The sequence below is a fragment of the Lathamus discolor genome, chromosome 5 (assembly GCF_037157495.1).
Source record: "Lathamus discolor isolate bLatDis1 chromosome 5, bLatDis1.hap1, whole genome shotgun sequence".
Classification (NCBI taxonomy): domain Eukaryota; kingdom Metazoa; phylum Chordata; class Aves; order Psittaciformes; family Psittacidae; genus Lathamus; species Lathamus discolor.
Window position 1 is genome coordinate 124,697,022 of NC_088888.1, and position 23,948 is coordinate 124,720,969.

The 23,948-nt window shown below is 54.7% G+C and overlaps 2 protein-coding genes and 2 long non-coding RNA genes across 6 annotated transcripts in view; 2 read left to right on the top strand and 2 right to left on the bottom strand.

Moving 5' to 3' along the window:
• The first annotated feature begins 26 nt into the window (after nucleotides 1-26).
• FBLN7 (fibulin 7) lies at nucleotides 27-7,621 on the top strand. Its single transcript, XM_065682548.1, has 8 exons — nucleotides 27-300; nucleotides 1,192-1,351; nucleotides 2,490-2,660; nucleotides 3,411-3,536; nucleotides 3,624-3,761; nucleotides 4,105-4,242; nucleotides 5,480-5,618; nucleotides 6,278-7,621. Exons 1-8 carry the CDS (start codon nucleotides 58-60, stop codon nucleotides 6,648-6,650), a joined length of 1,488 nt encoding a protein of 495 aa, XP_065538620.1. The 5' UTR covers nucleotides 27-57; the 3' UTR covers nucleotides 6,651-7,621.
• Nucleotides 443-3,761, bottom strand: LOC136015911 (uncharacterized). Its single transcript, XR_010613407.1, has 4 exons — nucleotides 3,300-3,761; nucleotides 2,744-2,935; nucleotides 2,454-2,513; nucleotides 443-686 (listed from the first exon to the last, which is right to left on the bottom strand). It is a non-coding gene; the product is annotated as an uncharacterized LOC136015911 (long non-coding RNA).
• Nucleotides 6,029-12,562, bottom strand: LOC136015910 (uncharacterized). Of its 3 annotated transcripts, none has more exons than XR_010613406.1 (4): nucleotides 12,439-12,562; nucleotides 11,242-11,454; nucleotides 8,525-8,757; nucleotides 6,029-6,808 (listed from the first exon to the last, which is right to left on the bottom strand). It is a non-coding gene; the product is annotated as an uncharacterized LOC136015910 (long non-coding RNA). The 3 variants fall into 3 exon arrangements; XR_010613405.1 differs by having other exon boundaries at nucleotides 6,029-6,803; nucleotides 11,188-11,454; XR_010613404.1 differs by having other exon boundaries at nucleotides 11,188-11,454.
• A 482-nt stretch (nucleotides 12,563-13,044) lies between these two features.
• The window catches only part of ZC3H6 (zinc finger CCCH-type containing 6), a 29,199-nt gene continuing 18,295 nt past the window's right edge, over nucleotides 13,045-23,948 (top strand). Inside the window, exon 1 of the mRNA XM_065682551.1 lies at nucleotides 13,045-13,646. Within this exon, the coding sequence (XP_065538623.1) occupies nucleotides 13,555-13,646 (92 nt within the window). The 5' untranslated portion in view covers nucleotides 13,045-13,554. The remainder of the gene's footprint in view (nucleotides 13,647-23,948) is intronic.

Consider the following 23,948-nt stretch of genomic DNA (forward strand, 5'->3'; position numbering starts at 1 on the left):
CTGCCGGTGCCCGCCCGTGCGGCTTCCCCCGGGGGGCGCGGCCGCTCGCGTGTCCGGATGCGCGGGGATGTCCCGGGGGTCCCCGCAGCATCCCCCGGGCAGCGCCGGCGCCGGGGCGGGCGAGGCGCCTCCTCCTGCCGCGGCGCGGGGCGGGAGCGGCGCCCGGGCCAGCCCTGCCTCGGCTCGGAGCGCGCCGGCCGCCGGACCATGCCGGGCCCGCGGGGCCGCCCCCCGCCGCCGCCGCCGCCGCTGCTGCTGCTGCTGCTGCTGCTGCTGCTCCCGGCCGCGCCGGCCGCGCAGGTGAGCGGGGCCCCGGCGCCGGGGGCTCCCGTCCTTCCCCTGCTCCCCACGGAAGGGCCCCGCCGGGCCCTGGGGCGCTGCTTTTCCTCCTGCCCCACACCTGGACCGGAGCAGAGAGGCCCCCCCCCCCCCCCCCCCCCCCCCCCGGCTCCGTGCGAGCACGGGGTTTGTGCTGCTCGGCACCCACCGGGAGCCCCCCCTAACAAAGAGCCCTTCATTAACGCCAGCACTCACCCCGCACCTCTGCTTCTGCCTCCCCTCCTGCGGCGCGGGCAGCCCGGAGCTGCTGGCCCGGACGGGCGCATCCCCAGCACCAACGTGAGAGCCCGCAGGCAGCAGAGCCCGGCGCGGGGCTGGACCCTGTTCTCGCTCCGCAAAGCCGGTACCTGCTGGCAACGAGAGCAGCTCTGGCGGTGGGGCAATGAAACCCCCGGGGCCAGGGGAGCTCCTTCGCTCAGGCCTCGTCCCACCCAGCCCAAACCCCATGGGCCCCCTCCTCCGTGCGCCCTGCGAGTGTCCGAGCTCAGAGCGGCCCTGGCCGTGCTCCTGTCCTGCACTTTGCAGCCAGTACCCCAGGAAAACCCATCCTAACGGTGCCCACGGGCATGAGTCAGCCCGTGGCAGCGATCGCTGTGCGGGCAGGAGGCCCACCAGCGTCCTGGCCCCGGCAGCGCTCACAAGACGGCTGTTTTCCTCTCGGTTCGTCATGTGGAAGCGGGACAGGGCTGGAGCTCCGGCAGGATGAGCACGGGTTCCAGCAGCCCACCCGCGTGGACGTCGAGCTCTGGGCTCCACGCACAGGCTAAAACCCCTCCTGCACGTGGTGGTGGGGGGGTAAAGGATGGAACAACGAGGTCTCTGTGGGGTGTCTGATGCCCTCTGTCCCCGCAGAGCTGCCTGAGCAGGCAGCAGCTCCTGGCCGCCATCCGGCAGATGCAGCAGCTGCTGAAGGGGCAGGAGACGCGCTTCGCCGAGGGGCTGCGCGTGATGAAGAGCCGGCTCAGCACCCTGCACGCGTCCCTGGCCAAGGGACCGGCCGCGGCGCTGCCGGGTGAGTCCCCGCGCCGCACTCGGAGCCCGCGGGACACCGGGGCGGGCGGCTCGGCTGTGACGGGGAGGTTTGGGCATCCCTGGCCATGGAGATTCCTCCATTTGAGTCGGAGCGCTCCCGGCCTGGCAGCTTGTGGGGAGGTGACAGGCGCAGAGCTGCAGAGAGGGGACCTGCTGCAAAGCTGGGTTCAAACTGGAACAGGGGAAGTGCAGGTTGGAGATGAGGCAGAAGCTGTTCCCTGTGAGGGTGCTGAGGCGCTGGCACAGGGTGCCCAGAGAAGCTGTGGCTGCCCCATCCCTGGCAGTGCTCAAGGCCAGGTTGGACACAGGGGCTTGGAGCAAGCTGCTCCAGTGGAAGGGGTCCCTGCCTGGGGCAGGGGTTGGGGCTGGAGGTGAGGGGGCTGGAAAACCATGTCCCCAGCAAAAGAGGTGGCAAAAATGCCACCGAGCCCCTTGCCAGGGATGCTCAGCCCCAGCCTCTCTGCTGGGCTTTCCTGTGGGGCTGGAGAGAATCACAGAATCAATGAGGTTGGGAAAGCCCTTTAACCCCATCCAGTCCAACCGCTCCCAGCACTGCCAAGGCCACCCCTGCCCCATGGCACTGAGGCTTTGTCTCCACGGGCTGTGAACACTTGCAGGGCCGGTGCCTGCAGCCCTGCCCTGGGCAGCCTGTTCCAATGCCTGAGCACCCTCTGGGGCAGGAATTGTTCCTCAGCTCCATCTAAACCTGCCCTGGGGCAGCTTGAGGCCGGTTCCTCTTGTCCCATCCCTTGTTCCTTGGGAGCAGAGCCCAGCCTCTCCTGGCTCCATCCTCCTGTCAGGCACTTGTAGGGAGCCATCAGGTCCCCCTTGAGCCTTCTCTTCTCCATCTGAACCCCCCAGGTCCCTCAGCCGTTCCCCATCACACTTGGGCTCCATTCCCTTCTCTGCCCTGCTCCAGCCCCTCAATGTCTCTCTTGGAGTGAGGGGCCGAGAGCCATCAATGAACCTCAGCAGGTCACTGTTCGGGGCAGATAACTGTTAAAGAGGATGAACTGGGTGAACCGTGGCTCAGGTAGAGTCGGGGATAGAAAGATGAAGGTGTTGGTCCCCAGAGCACCCACCTGAACACGATCCCTCTCCCTGCTGTGTTCCTGCAGCCTCCTGCCCTGCCCTGCAAGCCCCTGCGGATGGGAAGAAGTTTGGCACCAAGTACCTGGTGGAGCACGAGGTTCACTTCACCTGCGACCCCGGCTTCCAGCTCCTGGGCTCCAGCACGAGGACATGCCAGGCCAACGGCAGCTGGACCGGGCAGGAGCCCCGCTGCACAGGTCCTGCCCCAGAGCTCAGCTGCACGACAGGGGTGGAACCTGGGACACGGGCAGGGTAACAGGGTCCACCAACGGGGAGGTACCGCAGCTGTCCTGGAGTCCTGGTCAGGCAATGGCCGGGGATGCTGCAGCTCCTGGTGCCGCTGCTTTGGTGCTTCTCGTCCTCAAGGAAAGGTGGAAGGTGCAGCTGGAGCATCACCTGCAGCACAGCAGTGGAGATGATGGAGGGGGGAAAGGCATCAGCACTGTTGTGGCTCCTTTGCAGCAGGGCAGCACTGGAATCATGGAATAGAACAGTTAGGGTTGGAAAGGAGCTCAAGATCATCCAGTTGCAACCCCCCTGCCACGGGCAGGGACACCTCACACTGGAAACAACCAGTGTCTGAGTTTGGGAGAATCACAGATCCCAGCCTGGTTTGGGTTGAAGGGACCTGAAAGCTCCTCCAGCCCCAACCCCTGCCACGGGCAGGGACCCCTTCCACTGGAGCAGCTTGCTCCAAGCCCCTGTGTCCAACCTGGCCTTGAGCACTGCCAGGGATGGGGCAGCCACAGCTTCTCTGGGCACCCTGTGCCAGCGCCTCAGCACCCTCCCAGGGAAGAGCTTCTGCCTAAGAGCTCAGCTCAGTCTCCCTCTTTCACCCTGAAGCCAGACGGTTCTCAGGTGCTGAAGGGTACCAGTGTGTGCAGCATCCCTGTGGCTTGCTTCCCAAAACACAACGCGCTGAAACATGGATTCTCTTTCCATTGCAGAGATCAGCGAGTGCTCGAGCAGCCCCTGCCAGAACGGGGGCACGTGCCTGGAGGGGCTCAACCAGTTCAAGTGCCTCTGCCCGCAGCAGTGGACCGGGGCCACCTGCCAGTACCAGGCTCAGACGGGTGGGTGACCCCGCGGGGGGGATGACTCCTCCGGGTGCCTCTTGTCACCCACCTCATTGAGCCCCATCCCGCCCTGTGTGCCCCCAGCTCCTCCTGCCTGGAGCGTCACAGATGACCCGGCCTTCAGCCGCCAGCCCCGCTGTGCCCAGATCGACCAGACCCAGCACTGCAGCTGCGAGCCCGGCTTCCACATGAGCGGCACCGCGGCCACCGGCCTCTGCCAGGGTGAGCTCCATGCTGGGATGGGGATGGGGATGGAGGGGATGGGGATGGAGGGGATGGGGATGGAGGAGATGGGGATGGAGGAGATGGGGATGGAGGAGATGGGGATGGAGGGGATGGGGGTGGAGGGGATGGGGATGGAGGGGATGGGGATGGAGGGGGTGGGGATGGAGGGGATGGGGATGGAGGGGATGGGGGTGGAGGGGATGGGGGTGGAGGGGATGGGGATGGAGGGGGTGGGGATGGAGGGGGGGGGATGGAGGAAATGGGGATGGAGGGGGGGGGATGGAGGAGATGGGGATGGAGGGGATGGGGTCTCACCTCTGCACCCCTCGTCTCTCCGCAGACCTCAATGAGTGTGAGGTGTACAAGCGGGACGGGGGGCCCCGGCTCTGTGCTCACGCCTGTGTCAACCTGCCCGGCTCCTACCGCTGCGCCTGCCCCGGTGGGTACGTGCTGCTGGGCGATGGCAAGAGCTGCGAAGGTGAGGAGGGCAGGACGGAAACGTGCCCTGTCCCAGCTTCCACAACTGCTGCTTGCTATCTTTAACCCATTTTTCTACTTCTTTACAAGTATTTCTGTGTGGGGGAATCTTGGTGGGATTGCACAGGGAGATGGTGCCCAGGCAGGGAGGAAAATCATCCCAGAATCCCAGCCTGGTTTGGGTTGAAGGGACCTTAAGGCTTCTCCAGCTCCAACCCCTGCCACGGGCAGGGACCCCTTCCACTGGAGCAGCTTGCTCCAAGCCCCTGTGTCCAACCTGGCCTTGAGCACTGCCAGGGATGGGGCAGCCACAGCTTCTCTGGGCACCCTGTGCCAGAGCCTCAGCACCCTCACAGGGAAGAGCTTCTGCCTTATCTCCAACCTGAACTTCCCCTGTTTCAGTTTAAACCTCACCCCTTGTCCTGTCACTGCAGTCCCTGATGAAGAGTCCCTCTCCAGCATCCTTGTAGCCCCCTTCAGACACTGGAAGCTGTTCTGAGGTCTCCACGCAGCTCCTCTTCTCCAGCCCCAGCTTTCTCAGCCTGGTCCCTTGGGCATCCCCAAGGAGAAACTTTTCTGAAGAGAGTTAAAAGCCAAGGATTACATGGGAAGGGGTCAGCAGCTTCTCCTCCAGAACCAGGGGCGCTGGGGAGAGGGCTGAGAGCAAAGCAGAGGAGCAGTGGGTAGGGATGGTGGGTGGCCAGAGCTACTTGTATGATGTCTCCTGAAAGAGGGATTTTTTGGCTATAAAGGGTTGATTACTGCAGTTCACAGGGAGGAAACTCACACTTTCTTCTTTTCTCCTTGATTTTCTCCTTTCACCCTCCCATTTCTGCCTGTTCCAAAGTATCTAATGCTCCAAAGCATCTAATGCTCCCAGCAAGTACCTGCATTCCAAGCTCCTGATTTTATTGCTGGGTACCTCAGTGGTTACAAAGGCGCTTGGTAAATAGAAGGAGATGGTGTTTGCAAACAGGTACGTGGAAAGTTGGGGAACTAAGCCCCCCCCGCTGCTGTGAGAGCAGTGCTGTTAACCCTGGCTGGCCCAGGGCAGAGCTCAGGGAGAGCAGAGCAGGCACAGACAGGGTTTGGGGTGATTCAGGTGTTTTCAGCCACCTCTCTTTGATCACATTTGATGTCTGACCCATTTCAAGGTGTCTTTGCCTACTTTCTGCCCTCCGTGAGGTTGGCTCCAGGTCTCCGGTGAGCCTGACCTGCTGCCCGCCCCTGTTTTACAGACATCGATGAGTGTGCTCTGTCCCAGGACAACTGCACGAGGGGAACAACCTGCATCAACACCGGGGGGGGCTTCCAGTGTGTGAATCCCCAGTGCCCCGCTCCCGTCGGCAACGTCACCTATGTCAAGACATCACCCTTGTAAGTACAGTAGGGTGCAAAGCCTGGTCCCGCTTTCATCGAATCCCAGCCTGGCTTTTGTTGGAAGGGACATTAAAGCTCCTCCAGCTCCAACCCCTGCCCTGGGCAGGGACCCCTTCCACTGGAGCAGCTTGCTCCAAGCCCCTGTGTCCAACCTGGCCTTGAGCACTGCCAGGGATGGGGCAGCCACAGCTTCTCTGGGCACCCTGTGCCAGCGCCTCAGCACCCTCACAGGGAAGAGCTTCTGCCTAAGAGCTCAGCTCAGTCTCCCCTCGGGCAGGTTCAAGCCATTCCCCTTGGCCTGTCCCTCCAGGCCCTTGTCCCAAGCCCCTCTCCAGGTTCCCTGCAGCCCCTTCAGGCACTGGAGCTGCTCTCAGGTCTCCCCTTCAGGAGCCTTCTCTTCTCCAGGCTGCCCCAGCCCAGCTCTCTCAGCCTGGCTCCAGAGCAGAGCTGCTCCAGCCCTCGCAGCAGCTCCGTGGCCTCCTCTGCCCTCACTCCAACAGCTCCACGTCCCTCTTGTGCTGCTGCCCCAGAGCTGGGGTGCTGGGTTCTAAAAACACACGTAGCATTCCCATAGATACAACGCCACTGAGGTGGGGGACATGGACCCAGCATCCCTAGTGCTCCCAGAAAACCTCCCTATGTCTTTCCCTTTGCAGCCAGTGCGAGCGCAACCCCTGCCCGATGGAGAGCCGCTTGTGCCACCAAGCCCCCAAGACCATCTCCTTCCACTACCTTCCGCTGCCATCCAAGCTGCTGACTCCTACCCCGCTGTTCCGCATGGCCACAGCAGCAGCTCCCGGCCGGCCGGGCCCCGATAGCCTCCGCTTCGGCATCGCGGGCGGCAACAACCGCGGGCACTTCGTGATGCAGCGCTCGGACCGGCACACCGGGGAGCTCATCCTGGTGCAGAGCCTCCAGGGCCCGCAGACCATCCAGGTGGATGTGGACATGTCCGAGTACCTGGACCGTGTCTTCCAGGCCAAGCACGTGTCCAGAATCACCATCTTCGTGTCTGCCTATGAGTTTTAAGGGAGGTGGCAGCCGGGGTGGTCCCTGCGCAGCATCCTCCGCACGGAAGCGCCGGCCCTGGAGGCGGGTGTCTAACAGGAGCTCCAGGTGACATCCCACACCGAAGCCTCTCTGCATCCTCCCCTCTGCGTTGAGGTTATTCTTTGGCACCACCTATACTGGGGGGAAAGAGGGAAATGAGGTGCAGAAGGAATGAGGTGCAGGTTACCCACTCAATGGTGTGTGGGAGCAGAGCGTCAGCCTCACCCGAAGCTTCACAAGGACAATGTCCCACAGCCTCAGTGCCTGCACAGCACAGAAAGCAGTGGATAGAAACCATGGCCCTTACTGCCTTTTAATTCCTTTATTTTATAGGAAATAAGTTAAAGTGGTGCACGCAGGAGGAGGGAGGCTCATAGCAGGTACTGCTCTCCCCCCCGCTGGCTCGGGCTTGCGTGCACTGACCCCAATCCTGTTAAAACATAGAGGCATGATTTGGGTTGGAAAGGACCTTAAAGCTCCTCCAGCTCCAACCCCTGCCAAGGGCAGGGAGCCCTTCCACTGGAGCAGCTTGCTCCAAGTCCCAGCTTCTGCTTCCCTCTGGATGAGAAAACCCACGGCAGTATGCATGGAGGGGGTTGGTCCGGGGTTCCGATCCCCTGGGATTGACTGGGACTGGAAAAATCCATGAATCCATGAATGAATCCATGCTCGAGGGAGCTGGAGATGCGACTATTTCATTTTTCCATCAGGCACAGCCTTACCCCGCTGTGTGTACGCAGCAATGGGGATAGCGGGGGGTTGGCTGGAAACCATGCCAGGGGGAGGGACACGCACACGGACCCCCCTCCCTGGCCTTGCTCTCTTCCCCCCGGGACCTTGGTGCTTGTCCATGTTAACCACAACCCCTGCCCAACGTTATGCATGTTCTCTGTTACGCTGGTTTAGTACCATGATATAACCTCTGAGCAGAATAAAGTACCCAAAGCACATGTGGATGGGGGTGATGCTCACCCGGAGCTGCCCGGTGGGGGACTCAGGGTCTGTGGGGCAAGAACCTGCCTCTGTCAGGTTTATCTTTCTGCCCTATGTTGCCCCAAAAATGCAGTGGGGCAGAATTTCCTTGAGATTTTATGCTGCTTCCACTAAATCCTTCCCACTCCTTGCCCCAACGGCACCAATCTGTGCTGCGTGCTTTGGGGGATGGAGCTCCTGGGGGTTTTTGGGGGGGAATACAGCTTTTCTATGGAGCTCGGGAGGGGGGCAGGACCTTTCCCCACAGAACAAGGGGGGGCATTCAGTGCCTGCTCCTCAGCACAGGGCTGCTGGATCCCGATCCCGGCGGATGGAGGATGTTTGGGTTGGCGGCTGCTCCAGCGGGATGGTGGAGCTGGGCAGGGAAAATGCATCCCAAGCTTATGCTGGGGGAGGGAGATGAAAACCCAACAGGAAGCTCAGAGGAGAACCCAAACATGGGAATTAATGCTCTTCCGAGAGTGGAGCTGCTTCCAGAGCGGGGAGCGGTGGAGCAGCAGGGCCTGGGAGCTGCCACCTTCATCTGGGGGTGGCGGAGACCCAAGGGAGGACAAAGACCAGGAGGAGCACCAGGAAAGAAGGGAATGGCTGGGTGTTATCTCCTTCAAAGGGGGCTGAGGTGTCCTCTCCTCATCTCCTCCCCTAAGGCAGGAGGATCCCTTTGTCCTGCTGAGGACACCCCTTTAATCCTGGGGTAATTGAGGGACTGTCACCATGCAGATGGTACCAGGATGGGGAAAGAGGCAGCTTTTTGGACCTGGCCTGGGTTTATTTCCCTTGCTGTGATCAGAGGATAGTGCTGGGCATCACCATAGCAGGGACAGGGAACGGGCACGCCACTGCACTGCTTTGCTGTGTACCTGCATCCTGGGATGCCTCGAGAACAGGCAATGAGGTTTTCCTTGGAGCTATCTCCTTGGAGCTACCCAGATTCCAGCCAAGTCATGTTCCATCCAGGAAAGGGAGCAGTTATCCTCATGAACCCGGCCTGGCACGTGGTCTGAATTAGCCTTTGATAAAAGCAGTTCTGTGAGACACGTCCTCACACACCACCACCACCGCTGCTGGGACAGAAGCCGGAGCAGGAAAGGAACTGAAAGGAAAAGCAATGTTTTATTGGATTATGTTTTTAGGAGAAGATGGACAGGACGCTCTGGGAAAGGAGACAGAGTTATGAGGAAGAAGGCTGCGGAGTGGGCAGCCCAGAGCCTGGGGTTTGCCAGAGTGGCTGCAGTTGTCCAGCCTGGTTGGACGTGCTTCCGTTATTGTGATATAGGGATGATAAAGGAAAACCTGCACCTGGGGATGTGCTCCTCCAAGAGGAGGGCTGGGACATGCCAGAGCAGCTCCTGGTGCCTCACCTCTGTTGTCTCTACCACCCGCTCCTGGCTGCGGTACAGGGTGAAGCCGTGTTTCATCATCCCTGCACTTGCCAGGCGCTGGGAGCCAAACCCAGGAGCCTGTCAGCGGAGCAGTTCCTGATGGGCAGAATAGTTTCCATCTGATGCTTTCCCCAGCTAATGAGGCTGGAGCCGGGCGCCTGGAGCTCCGCACCGGAGGCTCTTCCTCACAGCACAGCGTTTTCCCAGCTCCCGAGGCCAGGGTGAACTGGTTTCCCCTCTCCGGCCGGGCTGGAACGTGCTCCCAGCCGCATCCCGCTGGCCTGGAGAGCCAGGCCTGCGGCCGGGCAGCTCGGCTGTCTCCTGGCCCCACAGCTCCCTCTCAGCCCCACAGCTCCCCACAAACGTTTAAGGTCGGCTCTGCAGTGTCTGGCAGGGGCTGCAAACCTCTGGCCAGCGTCTGAGCTGACTCAAGAGGTTTTCTTCCCCTCCTAGAGCAGCCGCTCTGGCATCCTGCATGCTTCCTGAGCCTGGAATGCGCAGAGAGAGGCTCTTCTGGCCCTGGGAAATACATCTGCTCTTTGGGATAAGCCTTTGAATTTTCCAGGTTCGGGGGGAGAAGCGCTCCCTCTCCTCTTCACCCCATGGAGGCAGATGAGTCCCAACCTCAGGGCAGGGGTGGGAGGAGGTGACTACGGCTTCATGTCCTGTTTTCACCTCCTCCTCATCATCCTCCTTCCAAAATACACTCCTGATGGGCCTTTCCCTGCTGGGCATCCAAAGTCCTGAGCATCCCTGAGCTTCTCCTCCCCTTCAGCCTGATGAGATTAAGACAAGTGTGACCAGCACCTCGAGGGAGGGGATCCTGCCCCTCTGCTCTGCTCTGGTCAGACCCCACTTGCAGCACTGGGTGCAGTTCTGGTGCCCTCAATGTGAGGACATGGAGCTGTTGGAGCAAGGCCAGAGGAGGCCACGAGGATGCTCAGGGGCTGCAGCACCTCCTGTATGGAGCCAGGCTGAGAACATTGGGGCTGCTCAGCCTGGAGAAGAGAAGCTGCGTGGAGACCTCAGAGCAGCTTCCAGTGTCTGAAGGGGGCTACAGGGATGCTGGAGCGGGACTCTTCATCAGGGCCTGCAGTGACAGGACAGGGGGGATGGGTTCAGACTGAAACAGGGGAAGTTCAGGTTGGATACAAGGCAGAAGCTCTTCCCTGTGAGGGTGCTGAGGCGCTGGCACAGGGTGCCCAGAGAAGCTGTGGCTGCCCCATCCCTGGCAGTGCTCAAGGCCAGGTTGGACACAGGGGCTTGGAGCAAGCTGCTCCAGTGGAAGGGGTCCCTGCCCGTGGCGGGGGTTGGAGCTGGAGGAGCCTTAAGGTCCCTTCCAATCTGAACCATTCTCTGATTCCATGATTCTATGAGATACATCCCTGCAAGCAGAATGATAATTCTCTTTCCTGCACAAGGCTGCAGGTTAAAATCTGAGTTTTATTACCCCGAGAAGCCAAAACACTCATTAATCCCATTATGGGCTTGGATGACGAGCTGAATCACAGCTCTATTTGTTATGGTTGCTAGGTATGTTGCTACATCCCCCGATCCCAATGTATCTGTGATGTCCTGGTGTGGACATCAGGGGATTGGGTTAGCTGCTGTTGCCAAATTCAGCTGTATTTTGGGGAAAAGAAGAAAAGAGCCATTGAGGAGCTTCCCAGGAGTGTAACTTCCTCCCTGACAACACAAGCACACGGAGGGATATTGAAGCAAGCAGCTACACACTGCTCCTGCAGGCAGGGTTTTGGTTAAAACCAGTGAATCCCAGACTGGTTTGGGTTGCAAGGGACCCAAAGTTCATCTAATTCCACTCCCCACGCCATGAGCAGGGAATAACATGGATGTTGCACCTGCACATGCTGCAAGAAACCAGGAGCCAGGTTTTAGTCCGTATTTAAACCACCTTTTTTCCACCCCTCCCATTGTCCAGGGAGATACTGCTGAGCCCTGGGGGTGCTGGCTCCACACACGAGCTGGAGCTAATTAGCTATAATTAGCCCTAATGACCCTCAGTGGCCCACCTGAGGCATCACCTACACCACTCCCTGTGCTCCCCAGGGCTCTGTTTCAGTCCCTGAGCTGCAGAAGAATGGTTCTAATGCTTGAGTTGGTTTCCTGGTTTGAGGTCTCACCTCTATGAGCTGTGTGTGATGATCTGGACCTTTGGCTGAAGCTGCCCCGCTCACCTTGCCCAGGTACCAGCCTGGTGTGTGAGACACCGGAGATGGCTCCTTCCTCATGGATGTGAGGCTGCAATTTGCCTCTGAGAGGGGAAAAACATCCCTCCCAAAAGGGAACCGATGTGGGTGTTCTGTGCTCTTTATTTTCTGCTAGGATTGCTGGCACTGGAAAAACAGAGTCATACATCCCAAAAAGCCCTGTTAGCCAAGGAGACCGGCCTGTAAAGGAAAATAAGTTGATGTAACTTGGGATTTGTCCAGAAAGTTTTGACAAAGTCCCTCAAAAGACAATATTGAGGGAAAAACCGGTTGGAGAACAACAAACAAGCTTCTCCTGGGGGCTATGAAGTGCTGAGAGTCAGCAGAGCTGGAGCAGGGATGCGAGTCCGGCTCCTGGCATGCAGAGCTCTGGCAGGTGGGGTATCCGCAGCCTGTGGTGCTGGAAACACACACATAAGGGTTATGGAAGAAAAGATGAGCAATGAGTGACAACATCTGCAGCCGATGCTGAGCGGGGCAGGAGCATCCTGAGATGGGGGTGAATGTGGAGATGTGGGGCTGCAGAGGAGTGCGGGGAATTCACCACCAGTGTGGAGCAACACATGGAGAGCTGCTGCTCATCTTACTGATCATGGAGGACACAGAATTCCAGACTGGTTTGTACTGGAAGGGAGCTTAAAGCTCATCCAGCCACAGGCAGGGACCCCTTCCACTAGAGTGGCTTGCTCCAAGCCCCTGTGTCCAACCTGGCTTTGTGTTCATCATTATTGAGTTCCACAACGCTCTTCAGCATTCCATGTCTTAACAGAGGCAGCTCCATTAAGAGACCTCCATTAAGTGACCTGATGGCTCCCTACAAGTGCCTGCCAGGAGGATGGAGCCAGGAGGGGCTGGGCTCTGCTCCCAAGGAACAAGGGATGGGACAAGAGGAACCGGCCTCAAGCTGCCCCAGGGCAGGTTTAGATGGAGCTGAGGAACAATTCCTGCCCCAGAGGGTGCTCAGGCATTGGAACAGGCTGCCCAGGGCAGGGCTGCAGGCACCGGCCCTGCAAGGGTTCACAGCCCGTGGAGACGAGGCCTCAGTGCCATGGGGCAGGGGTGGCCTTGGCAGTGCCGGGAGCGGTTGGACCGGATGGGCTCAAGGGGCTTTTCCAGCCGGGCAGATTCCGCGCTGCTATTGAGGATTCCTGAACGAGTTCCTACCGAGCTGCACCGCCGCCGTTACCGCAGCCCCGCTCACCCCGGCACAGGGTCCTGCCCCCGTTACCGCTCCCTCACCACACGGGCCCTGCCGCCGCCGCTCTCCCCTCAGCGGTGCGCGGCTGCGGCGGAGGGAGGGGCTCTGCTCACCACCGCGGAGGCGGGGCCGGGCTCTCGCGAGGCGGAAGCGGCGCGGGGCGGGGGCAAGGCGCGGGTGGGGCCCGGAAGCGCCGTGACGGGCGGCGCCCGCCGTGCCCCGGCCGCCGTAACGGGGGCGCGCGTGACGCCAGCCCGCACGCCGCGGCGGGAGCGCGCACGGCGGCCGGAGCGTGTGTGTGTGGGGGGGGGGGGTAGGGGGAGTGAGGGCGTGGCCCCGCCGCCGCCGCGCTCGCCGTACGTCACGACGGCCGTGACGGGCGTGTGGCCTCCACCAATAGGCGCCGCCGGCGGCGGCGTGACGCAGCGCCGCGGGGGGGCGGGGCTGAGCGGCGGCGGTGGTGGGAGGAGCGCGACGGGAGGCGGCGGGCAGCGTGAGGCGACGCCATCGCGGCCCCGGCGGGCGCGGAAGACGCTGTGCTGGTGGCGGCGGAGGCGGCGGTGGTGGCGGCGGCGGCCGCCGCGCGGCCGCGGAGCCTGCCCGGGGGGCGAGCGGCGGGGCTCGCTGCCGCCGTCCTCGTCCTCCGCCGCCCCGCCGCCATTTTGTGAGAGCGGCTCGAGCGGGCGCCATGTTTGTAAGGAAGAATTAGGGCAGCCATCCGCGGCCAGCAGCACCTCCCTTCCCCCGTGTGTGTGTCCTCTCCTGTGCCCCGGGCCTGCTCCTCCGAGCCGCCGCCGCCGCTGCCGCCTCTTCCGCCTGCCCGCGCGGGGCGGCCGGGCTCAGCCTGTGCAGCCTCGCCCTGCACTGAGTGCCCGTTAGTGTCTCACTAAGTAACCGTGAGTGCAACCTTCATCATCTCTCCTCACTGAGGGACCCGACCCTCCTCCTCACCGAGCCGCCCCCAGAGCGGCTGTGCGCGCCGCCGCCGCCGCCACCTCCTCCTCCTCCCTCCGCACCACGGGCAGCGGCAGTGTCCTGCCTGCCTCCACCTCCCTCCTCCTCACCACACCACAGCCAGCACAATGGCCTTTGAAAGCCTGTTCTCCAAACCCCCAAACCCAGTTCTTGACCCAAACATGCCCGACTCTGACAGGCAACATGCAGGGGACGAAAGGTCGAGTAACATTCTTCTCTCTCTCCGCTTCTCATAATGGTGATACTAGTGGGGTGATGCTGATAATGATGATGATGATGATGCTGTGTGTTAATGTGCCGAGGGGGTTAACGATGTTTTTGTGGGGGCAGGTCACCTTCAGGCTGGAGGACCGGGGTGGTGGTGGTGGTGGTGGGGGGGGGGGGGGGATGCGAGGAGGGGAGGAGGGGGGTGACACTGGCTTTAGAAGTGCATATTATTAGCAGGGGGTTATTTTTTGGAATGCATGCCTTTTTACATCTTCATTTATTTATTCTGGCTGGGGACGGGGACTGTTTTCCATTTCTTTCCATAAATTGCACTTTCCAGGGGGTGTCTGTTGAATGTCACCATTGTTCTTTGCCTGCCTTGCCCTGGCGCTGCTAGTCAGGTAGGAAAGGGTGCTCTGAGCTGGGGCTTCCTCTTTTTGGTTGGTTTTGTTTATAGCAGAATCTCTCACCAGAGCCATATTTAACCTCATTTTCTTGCCAGATTACACCTTCCCCATTTAACTGGATCTTTTTTTATGCAGATTAAGCTCTGACTGACGTTATCTTTGCCACCTCTCAGTCCCCATGCGCAGTCCTGGTGAAAGGACCTCTGTTCCTCCCTCCTTCCCTCCCTTTCTCTCCTGCAGCTGCTGGAAACTCAAACCCTTCCTCCACGCAGCCCTGGCCTGCCTAACTAGTTCCAAAGATACAGTGCCAGGGTGGCAGGGACCAGCCCTTCAGTCCGCATCTCCCTATGTCACAACTGCAGGAGTTAGGACTGCTGGGTTGCCACAGCTGCCCTCCCCACACAGCTCCACAGCCCTGCTTGGTGCTTGTCTCAGAGGACTGGAGCAATAAAAGCCAACAGGAAAGGGCTGGTGAGCGAACGTAACCGTTCCCTTGCTGGAGGAAGAGTCACTGAGCCTGTGGTACGAAGCGGAAGGGCCACGCAGAGCTGAGGGACTGGTCCAAAACCGGTGCTGTGGTTTAGTGACAGGGTCAGGGCAGACCTCGGAGCTGCCGGTTCTTGGTTTCACCTCCCTGCTTTTACTTGTGTAAGTTGAGTCACGCTGTGTGTTCCAAAGGAGTGCTGTGTCCAAGCAGACCAGCGGTCCTCCGGGATTGCTGGAGGTGCCTGTTAGAACTGTGCAGCAGCAGCAGGCAGAGTGGTCCTAGGGCTCCTTTGTGCTGTTTCAGGATTGCAAATACTTTGTGTTTCCAAGTCCTCGGTGAGGACGACCTCCCCCCCCCGTACCCCCTGTGCTGCTGGGAGCACAGTTGTCCTAACTGGGAGTTCCTCGTGCCCTGGTGACAAGTAGAATTCCTCTCACCAGCTCTCCTCACCACTACGCCTGTTGTTACACTGGTAACCGGTGGAATAGAATAAATAACTACTGCCTGAGAGTCTAATGGATGTGTTAAATACAGGTTAACGTCAAATAAACATGGCTTTATAATGGTTTCATTTCAGAAGAGCAGGAGGTTCAACAATAAACACATTTACCTGTTAAGTAATACTCTTTGTAAGCAAGACTTGTACAACTTCTGCTCCCCTGTGATCTGAAACGTGTAAAGTGTGTTCCTCATGCCCCCAGAGTGGTGTTAAAAAAGAAAGAAGCCCCAAATGGAAGTCTTTGTCTTATAGCGGTGAGCAAAGTACAAACTTCCTGCAGTGTATAAAGATTTCCCCACCAGCTGGAAAGGCCCAAAGAGAAACAGGATCATTCCCCTCCGCAGAAACCATGCCAAAGGGGAGGCAGTTCTTTATGCACTGGTAGCTCAGTAGGTACAGCCCATAACAGGAAGCTGCTGAAATCAGTTAAGAGATGAGGTCAATTCATGCAGCATAAATGAACAGCATTTCTGGTAACACGTAGTTAGGTTGATTTTGAGCCACTCTGTGGAATTCTAAAGAAGTTGCTTAGTGCTTTTGAGCAGTAGACAATGGTAAAACCCCTTTTGTGCCCATGCTTGGGCAACTTACAATTGGAAGATTGTTTTAATCCAGAGTCTTTGTTTTCCTTGTTTGTAGACAGGCACCTGCTTAAGGAAGGAAGGGTTTCATTATAGAGATGTTTTTAGTTAACTCATTGTGGAGACATTGTCTTTGGTGGAGTGTTTGAGACTTTCTGCTCACAGGTAAAAGGTTGGTGTTTCCTGGGAGGTCAGGTTTTACAAGGGATTGCTTTTATGTAGGGAGATAGGGTAAGAAAGAGCTCAGGGGCTGGGTGCTGCCAGCCTCGGGTACAGCAAATCCACACGGAACTGTGGGTAAATGTGCAAGTTCCTGCTCTCTCCCAAAGGGCTGATACTGGTGAGTGGTTGTGGCTGCCATCACCATCATCTGCAGGGCTGGGAGCTTCTGACTGCTCTTAAAACTCTTATTTTGAGGACATTGTCCCACCTTTGCCTCATGCTGTAGATAAAGCATGTGCCTAAGAGAGGAGCTAAACACTTGCCACAAATAGAATCCAGTCCTCATGCATGGGCTGAATTCTTGTGTGGACTTTGGTTTCTGACTAGCAGTGAGCTCTTACAGGCAGGAGAAGGACTCGTGCTACAGTTGGTTCTGCCTTTGAACTCGGTGCCAGGGACTTCAGAAAGTAACTTGCAATTCCATTTATTTTTGCAGTCTAAAACACTGGGTTGGTGCTGACACTTTCTGCTGGCTATTTCTGCTTTGCTGTCATTTAATCTCCATCCAGGAGATGCCTTATCCCATTATCTGCTGTAAAAATAGCAGTGACCTGGCAGAGGGCTGAGCAGGGCAATGTTAACTCGCAGATCACAGGGGTGCAGGCAGGGCTCCTTGCAGCCAGCAGGGTCTCAGGAGCTGCATTGCAAGTATAAGAATCAGGCCCCTTTTTCTATGCTCATGGCGCAGTAAAGGAAATCCAGTGTTAGGGACAGCTCTGGAACAGGCACCTTGGTGACCTGTGGACTTTTTGCAGGAAGCTGTCCAGGTTTTTGCAAGGGGTATTAGGAAATAGCACTTCAGAGGCAGGCTTGTCAGGTTCCTTGCCCCCAGAACCCTGCTCATCCCTACTGTCCACTTCCCCATTATGTATCTGATACAGTTTTTGCATTCAAACTGCAGTTGGTGCAGTCCCTTTATTATTCCTCAAGATAAACTGATTTTGAGCTTTATGAGGTGTAGTTGAAGTGTTCGACTGTGTGACTGCTGCTAGCTGTGGTGCTGCTCTTCCAAAGCCTCTCCTTTGCCAGCCACACATGCCCTGTGTACATCCAGATAAGCCAGAGACTTCACCCTCCCACCCATTGCTTTTGTTTTCCCAGTTTCCTCTTCCAGCTGCCTTAGGAATTGCCTGTTCCCTTCCCAGCGTAGCCCTCGTGGCCTGGGCGAGCATGACTTATGCTGCTGCTCTAACCAGTCTGGCTGGTTCACTCTAATGGGGACCTGCTCTGCTGAATTACAGCCCGTGGCAAGGGAAGGGAAAACCCCAAGTGGGGGTTGTAGCAGATGAGTAAAAGCAAACCGAAATCTCTGTTATACCCCTTAGTTGTACTTTCTCTCCTTTACTGCTTAGTCAGTGGCCTATTGCACGTGGCTTTGTCTGTGTCTTGTCTCGAGCCGTGTGGCTCTTCAGCTTTACCAGAGCTGTACAGATCAGGGAAGCACTTGTGGAACCAAAGGGCTGAAGATCCCCTCTAACCCTGGTTCCTATTGTTCAGCCCCACTGCTCTCCCTTCCCACAAGCCTTCCATCCGTCTTAACTGACGGTTTAAATGCTTCTCTTTTGTTATACCTGCTGCTTGCTGTCCACGTGTGCATAGTTTGGTTTGAAAATGTTTGCTGGGAGCTGGTTTGAGAGATTATTCTTCCTTAGGTCAGTAATAGTTAATCACCAAAGAATGCGTTCATGTTTAGCTGGAGTTGTTTGTGAGCACTGAATGCGGCCTTGCAGTGATTTATTGTTCTCCAGCTGGATTTCAAAACTTGCTTTGCCATTAGGAAGCAGAGAGAGAATCACTCCCAAATCTGCCCTGAGGGCAAACACGGCTGTTTGCCATCCAGCAAACATTGCAGGAGGCAAGGCATGGCAGACATGGCAGCTGGCTGGGTCACTCCTCTTGCTCTGGGGAGGAGGAGGTGGCCTGTGTGAGCTCTGGGATTTCTTCTGCAGTGTTAAGCCCCAGAGACTGGCGATGGATGGGCAGCAGGGTGACAGTGTGTGCTGCCCAGAAGTTGCCCCCTAGTACCACCACAGGAAGCTTTATTTTTGGCCCTGCTGTCTTTCCACTTCCTTCCCCCACGCTGTGGGAGTACAGTGTCTGTTAGAGCCAGCCCTGGGCATGAAAGCAGGACAGAGGTTAAAACCCTCCCAGCTTGCTGGTGTGTAACTTTGCATGCTGCAGTTCACTGCCTTGGTGTAGATTAAAGTAACCTCATGTTTGCAGAGTGGCTGAAACGAACGTGCAGCTGAAAAGTGCCATAGGTGACCTGCATGATGTTGTCAAAGAAGCCGGTGCTGATCCTTGATGCACACCAGCTTGTGCTGTTAACTGCAAAAACGCCTTCTTGTGTGGGTGTTTTCTTTATTCATTCTCATTTTAGAATCACAGAATCAACCAGGTTGGAAAAGACCTTTATTTTCATTGAGTCCAGCCGTTACCCCAGCACTGCCAAGGCCCCCACTAACCCATGGCACTGAGGACCTCCATTCATAAACTCTTTAGTGTTACAGTGTCTAGGACACTTTAGCACTGTTAAGATCTAATTTTAAACTTAAAATTTTCATGTCATCAACTTGTGTATGAGTTATTGTCCTCTTTGTAAGTTCATAGCACCCAAATCTTACCTGTTGGGAGTACTGCGGGGTCGTTGTGTGGCAGTGAACAGGCAGGAAGCATGAGCTGGTGGGATGGCTATGCCCATCTGTGCAGTCACGAGTGCTGCACAGCATCATGTACTTCTGGAGGGAAAGTACGAGCAGGAGGGTTTTGTGGTGCAGCAGGAGTGTGTGGGGAGCTGGAATAGAGGGGGTTAGAACAGAAGTCTAGTGTAGGGCACTAGGAAAAATATACCCAAAGGAAACTTGAGGATATGCAGGAAGGGTGTAAGGCTTCTGTACTGAATACATGTTGACCAGTGCCAGAAGCACTCAAGTAGTTTCCCATAGGTTTAAACTCTGTCTCCTGCATTATGTGTCCTGATCACAGAGACTCAGAGGTCAGCAGAAGAGGAGGTGTGTGGATGAACGTGCTGTTTCTTTATGCAAAGATGAGTTTTTGAACATCCTCAGTGTTTTCTGATAACTTCTCTCTTCTAGAACTAACCACAGAAAGAAGAGGTTAAGGTTTAACAGTGCATTCACTTCAGGAAGAAATAGATTTGATTTCCTTTTTGGGCAGTAATATTTAGTTATCACCAGAAATTAGTAGCTTCTTAAAAAATAAGCCATTATTTCATGCATTAGAGCTGCTCATGTTTAAAGTTTCCGTTCTTGCTGCTGTGTCCTTTTTCTGTGGGTACAAGAAGTAAAGGGAGGTGTTTGCAGCCTTTCATTTTTTCTGCTATATACTTTGTCTCATGTTGGTAGTGCTTTGGGGAAGTCTGGTCTATTCGTATGCTCTTTAAGGCTTATTCTAATGAACAAAATCAAAGCATCATGTTGTAAACCAAAATGTGAATTTTTTTTAAATGAGACTTTTCCTTAACTGTGAATCAAACCTATGTAAATAGGAATTAAAATAATGTTTGATATAATAATGTTAGATATAAGCAAATATAATACAATAATATATATAGAAAATAATGTTAGATACAAGGCAGAAGCTCTTCCCTTTGAGGATGCTGAGGCGCTGGCACAGGGTGCCCAGGGAAGCTGTGGCTGCCCCATCCCTGGCAGTGCTCAAGGCCAGGTTGGACACAGGGGCTTGGAGCAAGCTGCTCCAGTGGAAGGGGTCCCTGCCCGTGGCAGGGGTTGGGGCTGGAGGAGCCTTAAGGTCCCTTCTAACCCAAACCAGTCTGGGGTTCTGTGGTTCTATGATAGACTCATGTTTTGGTTGCATGATTTTGTTCATGTAAGTTCTTAAAAGTTAGGTTCTCCTGTAGCTCCTGCACTGTCTGCGCATGTGCTCAGTGCTTGAGAGGAAGATTTCCCACAGCGAAAACCAGTTTAGTTTTCTTATAGCATTTTAAACCTCGAGTTGTCAGTGTGCTGAGAAAATGCATCTCGTTTTTGTGTCCTGGAGCTTGAGTTGTAAATCTTCTTTTGTTTGAACATGAAGAATGCTGTTTAAAAATGACTGGGGACTAAGGGCAGGAGAGGTGAGTTAAAGCTGGGTTGGAATGTTAGAAACCGAGCAGTAAACACCAGAGTAACAGTGACTTACTCTAGGTGTGGATTTCTATTCCCTACCCAAATATTTGCATAACTGCCTTTTCACTGACTTCACCAGATTGATTCTTCCCTGAAAGATAATTTGGCTTCTCTGCCTTTGTAATCCATTTCTGAGGTGCTCTAGAAATACCCTGGGGACAGTGGAAACACTTTCTAGTTCCATTTCCACATATCCATCAAGCTCCAAGTATGTGGAGATGGTGGAAGAGGGAGTGATCCATCAGTGATTTTAGTTCTTTCTCTTGCATGTGGAGAAGAACCAAGTGTTCTTTGTGTGTGCCTACTCCTTGTACAGGGGCTGATAGGAAACATCGCTGCCTTCGGCTTACTTAGGATTTGTTTAGCTCATGGAGTCTACGTGGTGTTACTTTATTTTGCAACTCCTGTGTTCTGCATTGCAGGATTGCATTTGCCATCCCGTGGGTCATGAGGACATAGTGGGACCGTATGGCAATAAGTCATCATCAGGGGCTCTTTATGAGCAGTTCCAGTAGGTCAGGCAGCAGCATCCAAACACCTCTGAGCAATTTAAACTGGTATTTAGTGAAGGTGCTTCTGTTTCTCTTCCAAAAGGACTTTAAACACACTAGGATGAGAAAGGCTTGGTAGTGCTAGCTGAGATTTCAGGTTAGAGGTGAGGTACCCTCTCCTGCTGTGTCCTGTGCCAGAACTTCATACTGCACGTCTGCCCTGTAACAGGTCCGGATGACCTTCCATTAACCAGAAGGTGCATCAGGTTTAGTTCAGCCTTTGCATATCCGAATCTGGAACCCAAGAACAAACCACATGGCAGCAGTTACAATTTGCCAGTGGTGTTGGTTCAGCGCAGAGGCTGTCCTTGACTCCTGAGGTGTGTGTTGTGGGGCACCATGGGCTGTCCCCCCAGCTTGGTGGCAGTGGCAGTGGAGGTTGCTTTGGTGGTGCGTTGTTTCGTGGGGCAGGGTAGTTGAGAGAGAAGTGGGTGTTGAAAAAGAACCAAATTACACTTCCCTGTTTGTCCACATCAAGCAAACTTTGGTGTTTGTGGGTCAGGCGCTTCCAGCAACGCCAGAAGCACACTGATAGCAGACACTGTGTAAGGCCGGAGTGTTGAGTAAGCAAGAAGCTGTACTTTGCACAGCACCGGTACAGTACACAAGTGAACAGCTCAGTTTGGGGTTTAAATCAGGAAAAATCCTGTAAAATGGACTTTTCTGCCCTATCACTTTGGTAAACTTTCTTTGACGAATAACTCAATGATTTCTAAGAAATTATGTGGGTTTTTTCCATTTTATTTTCAAATCACATTTATCCAGAGTTTTCTTTCGGGTTTTGTTCTGTTGTTTTGGTTTTATACATTCTTGAAGCTCAGTGCTTGGAAAATTCCAGGATGTTGTGGAAAGAATGTAGGCACTGGGGGAGTAAAGGAAAACCTTCTGTAACCTTCCCTTTGGAATGCAATGCAAAGGATAGTGTTACCGGGCTCCTGCATAGTTGTTTTACCTAGAAAGTTAATGAAGGCCTGGATGCATCCCAGCAGTATAAATCCATAATGGCAGTTCCCAAAGGAACTGGGAACAACCTTATTTCCTAAAGAGCATTTCCAGTGGGCATTTCCTAAAGAGCATATTTAAGAGCAGAAATACTTTAGGGAGGGAGTTGAGCTCATGTTGTCAGAGTAGGAAAGATTGTTTTTCCCAATGGCTGCAGGTGTTCCATATTTGTGTTCCAGTTACTGTAAGCACACTGTATTAGCCTGGAAAGGTGGGACAAATGCTTTCTTGGGATATTTATTGTATGATGCATTCCAGAGTTTCTCAGGGGATGCTGGAGATAATGGCAACTGTGGTGCTTGAACACAGGAGTTATTCTATGCTTGGGGTACATACTCTGAAGATCCTTTCTCTCTTCTTAAGTACAGGAGTATGTTGGTGTTAGGCTCTTTGCAAGGCAGTGTAAAGATTGTGTATGAGCAGATCTCTGTGAGCACCTTACCAAAATCACATAGAAATGGGTTCTGAAGCTGCCTCTATTTTGTGTTTGGTGCCCACTTGGCCATGGGCAAACCTTTATTCTTATCTCTGTAATTGTTACTGTTCATTTCCACTATCTGTTCAAAACCTCATAGCTTCCTGCTGCTTTATGTCTGCACTAAAAGTAGTGTCCTTTTCAGAGTGTTTCCCAGTGAAGGCCAGGAGCAAACCCAGTGACGGCTGCGTTTGCAGTGTAGCTGAATTTAAACAACAGCAGTTGAGCAATTCTTGCCTACTTTCTAAGCTCCCTTTTGTTTTCCTATTCCCCACAGTGTATTCAGTGTGTTGGAGGGAAGAGCTATGTCTTCCATGGGCTTGTTTTCCATGAGTTTCTCCTGTCTGCTTCAGCGAGTCCTGCAGGATCACTCACTACCTGCCCTGAAGTTCCTTTTACTGCCACCAGTGTGAATGATGGTCTTTAAATGACACCTTCCATAGCATAATCTTTTATTCAGATTAAATCTGATTTCTTAAATGCCTACTTCTTAATATTTTGACATTTGGAAGCTTCTTATAAGCTTTCCTTCTTTCCAGTCCTGTTACTTCATGCTGCTCAGTAAAACCATCTTCAGTACTCATCTAGAAGATGATTTTCCCCCTTATTCCAGAGTTTCCCATATTTCCAGTCACTAGGTGAGCTGGCTGCCCTTGTATGTCACTTAGAAATGTTCTAGAGTCCTCTTCTCCATCATGTAACACAGCAAAGCATCTTCCTGAGGCTCAGATGTCCATAACCTATCTTTACATGCCTGCAGTGGGCTGCCCCGAGGTGATGGATAGGCAGTTGCTGTGCTGTAGCATCTCAACAGTAGCTGAGAACTAAAGTTGAAGAGGTGGTACTTTAGAATGGATGGGTTTCCTCTGGTTTTCCCCAAAGCCTTTATATGAGCTGATCATCTGGATGTGGGGGTTTTTCCCGTCCAGTTTTTGGCTAGTCAGTGATCTGTAATCATATCCTGATTGGTTTTGGTTTGATGTTTCTTTCTTCCATTGTGGTTGTTAAGCATATTTAGTCCTAAGAAGCCCCAGGGCACACAAGGTGCCAATACAGCAGTCCTGTCATCTTCCCTTTTCTTCTCCCTGCCATAGCCATTTACTCCTCTTACATCAAATCCCAACTTTGGGTTGCTTCTCTCTTCTTAATGACTGGTTTTACTGTGGAGCCTCAGGTCTTTTGCTTCCTGGTGAGTTCTTCCCCCTTCCTGCTCTTCACAGTGCCTTGAAGCAGTTGATCATAGGTGAGGTGGACAAATTATAAGGCAATTTAATAAAGCCTAATTACTGCTTCAGTCCTAATACCTTCTACTGCCCCCAGCATAGCTTTAGTCTTGGTATATTCATTGATTTTTTGCATTTAATATAGTTTTTTACAGGCTGTGCCCCTCCTGCCCCACCATCTGCTGAAGCTGGTCCCTTCAGAGTGAGGGTTTCAGGCACTGATGGCATTTCCAAGCAATCTCCATGTAAAAACTGAGCACTGACTTTCCCTAAATTCCCATGTTGCCTCCAAAGGCTGAGTTCCTGAAGCAGCAGTAATGTAGGAATAATTATACAGAGCCAAGTACAAATGTGTCGAAGCAGCAGATTCTTCCACAGCTAAACCCCAGCTAATACCAAACAGTGGAAGAGGACCTGGGATTGCTCCAGCAGAGTGTCTGCAATAGGGATGAGAAATGGGTGTTTGGGCAACGTGTTTCCTTGTGGCAAAGTATTTCAGTAGACAGAACTTTTAACTAATCTCATGTAATCATAGAAACCTTTTTTCCCTGTTGATAGAAATGAGCACAAGCCTTTGATGCTTGGTTTACAAGCACCTCAAGTATTGTATTTTGTGTCTGTATTCTCCTTTTTTACTCATTCTTCAGATGTTAACAACTCCTTGTCTACTCCTGATTTCTTTTGAAGAATTCACTTTAC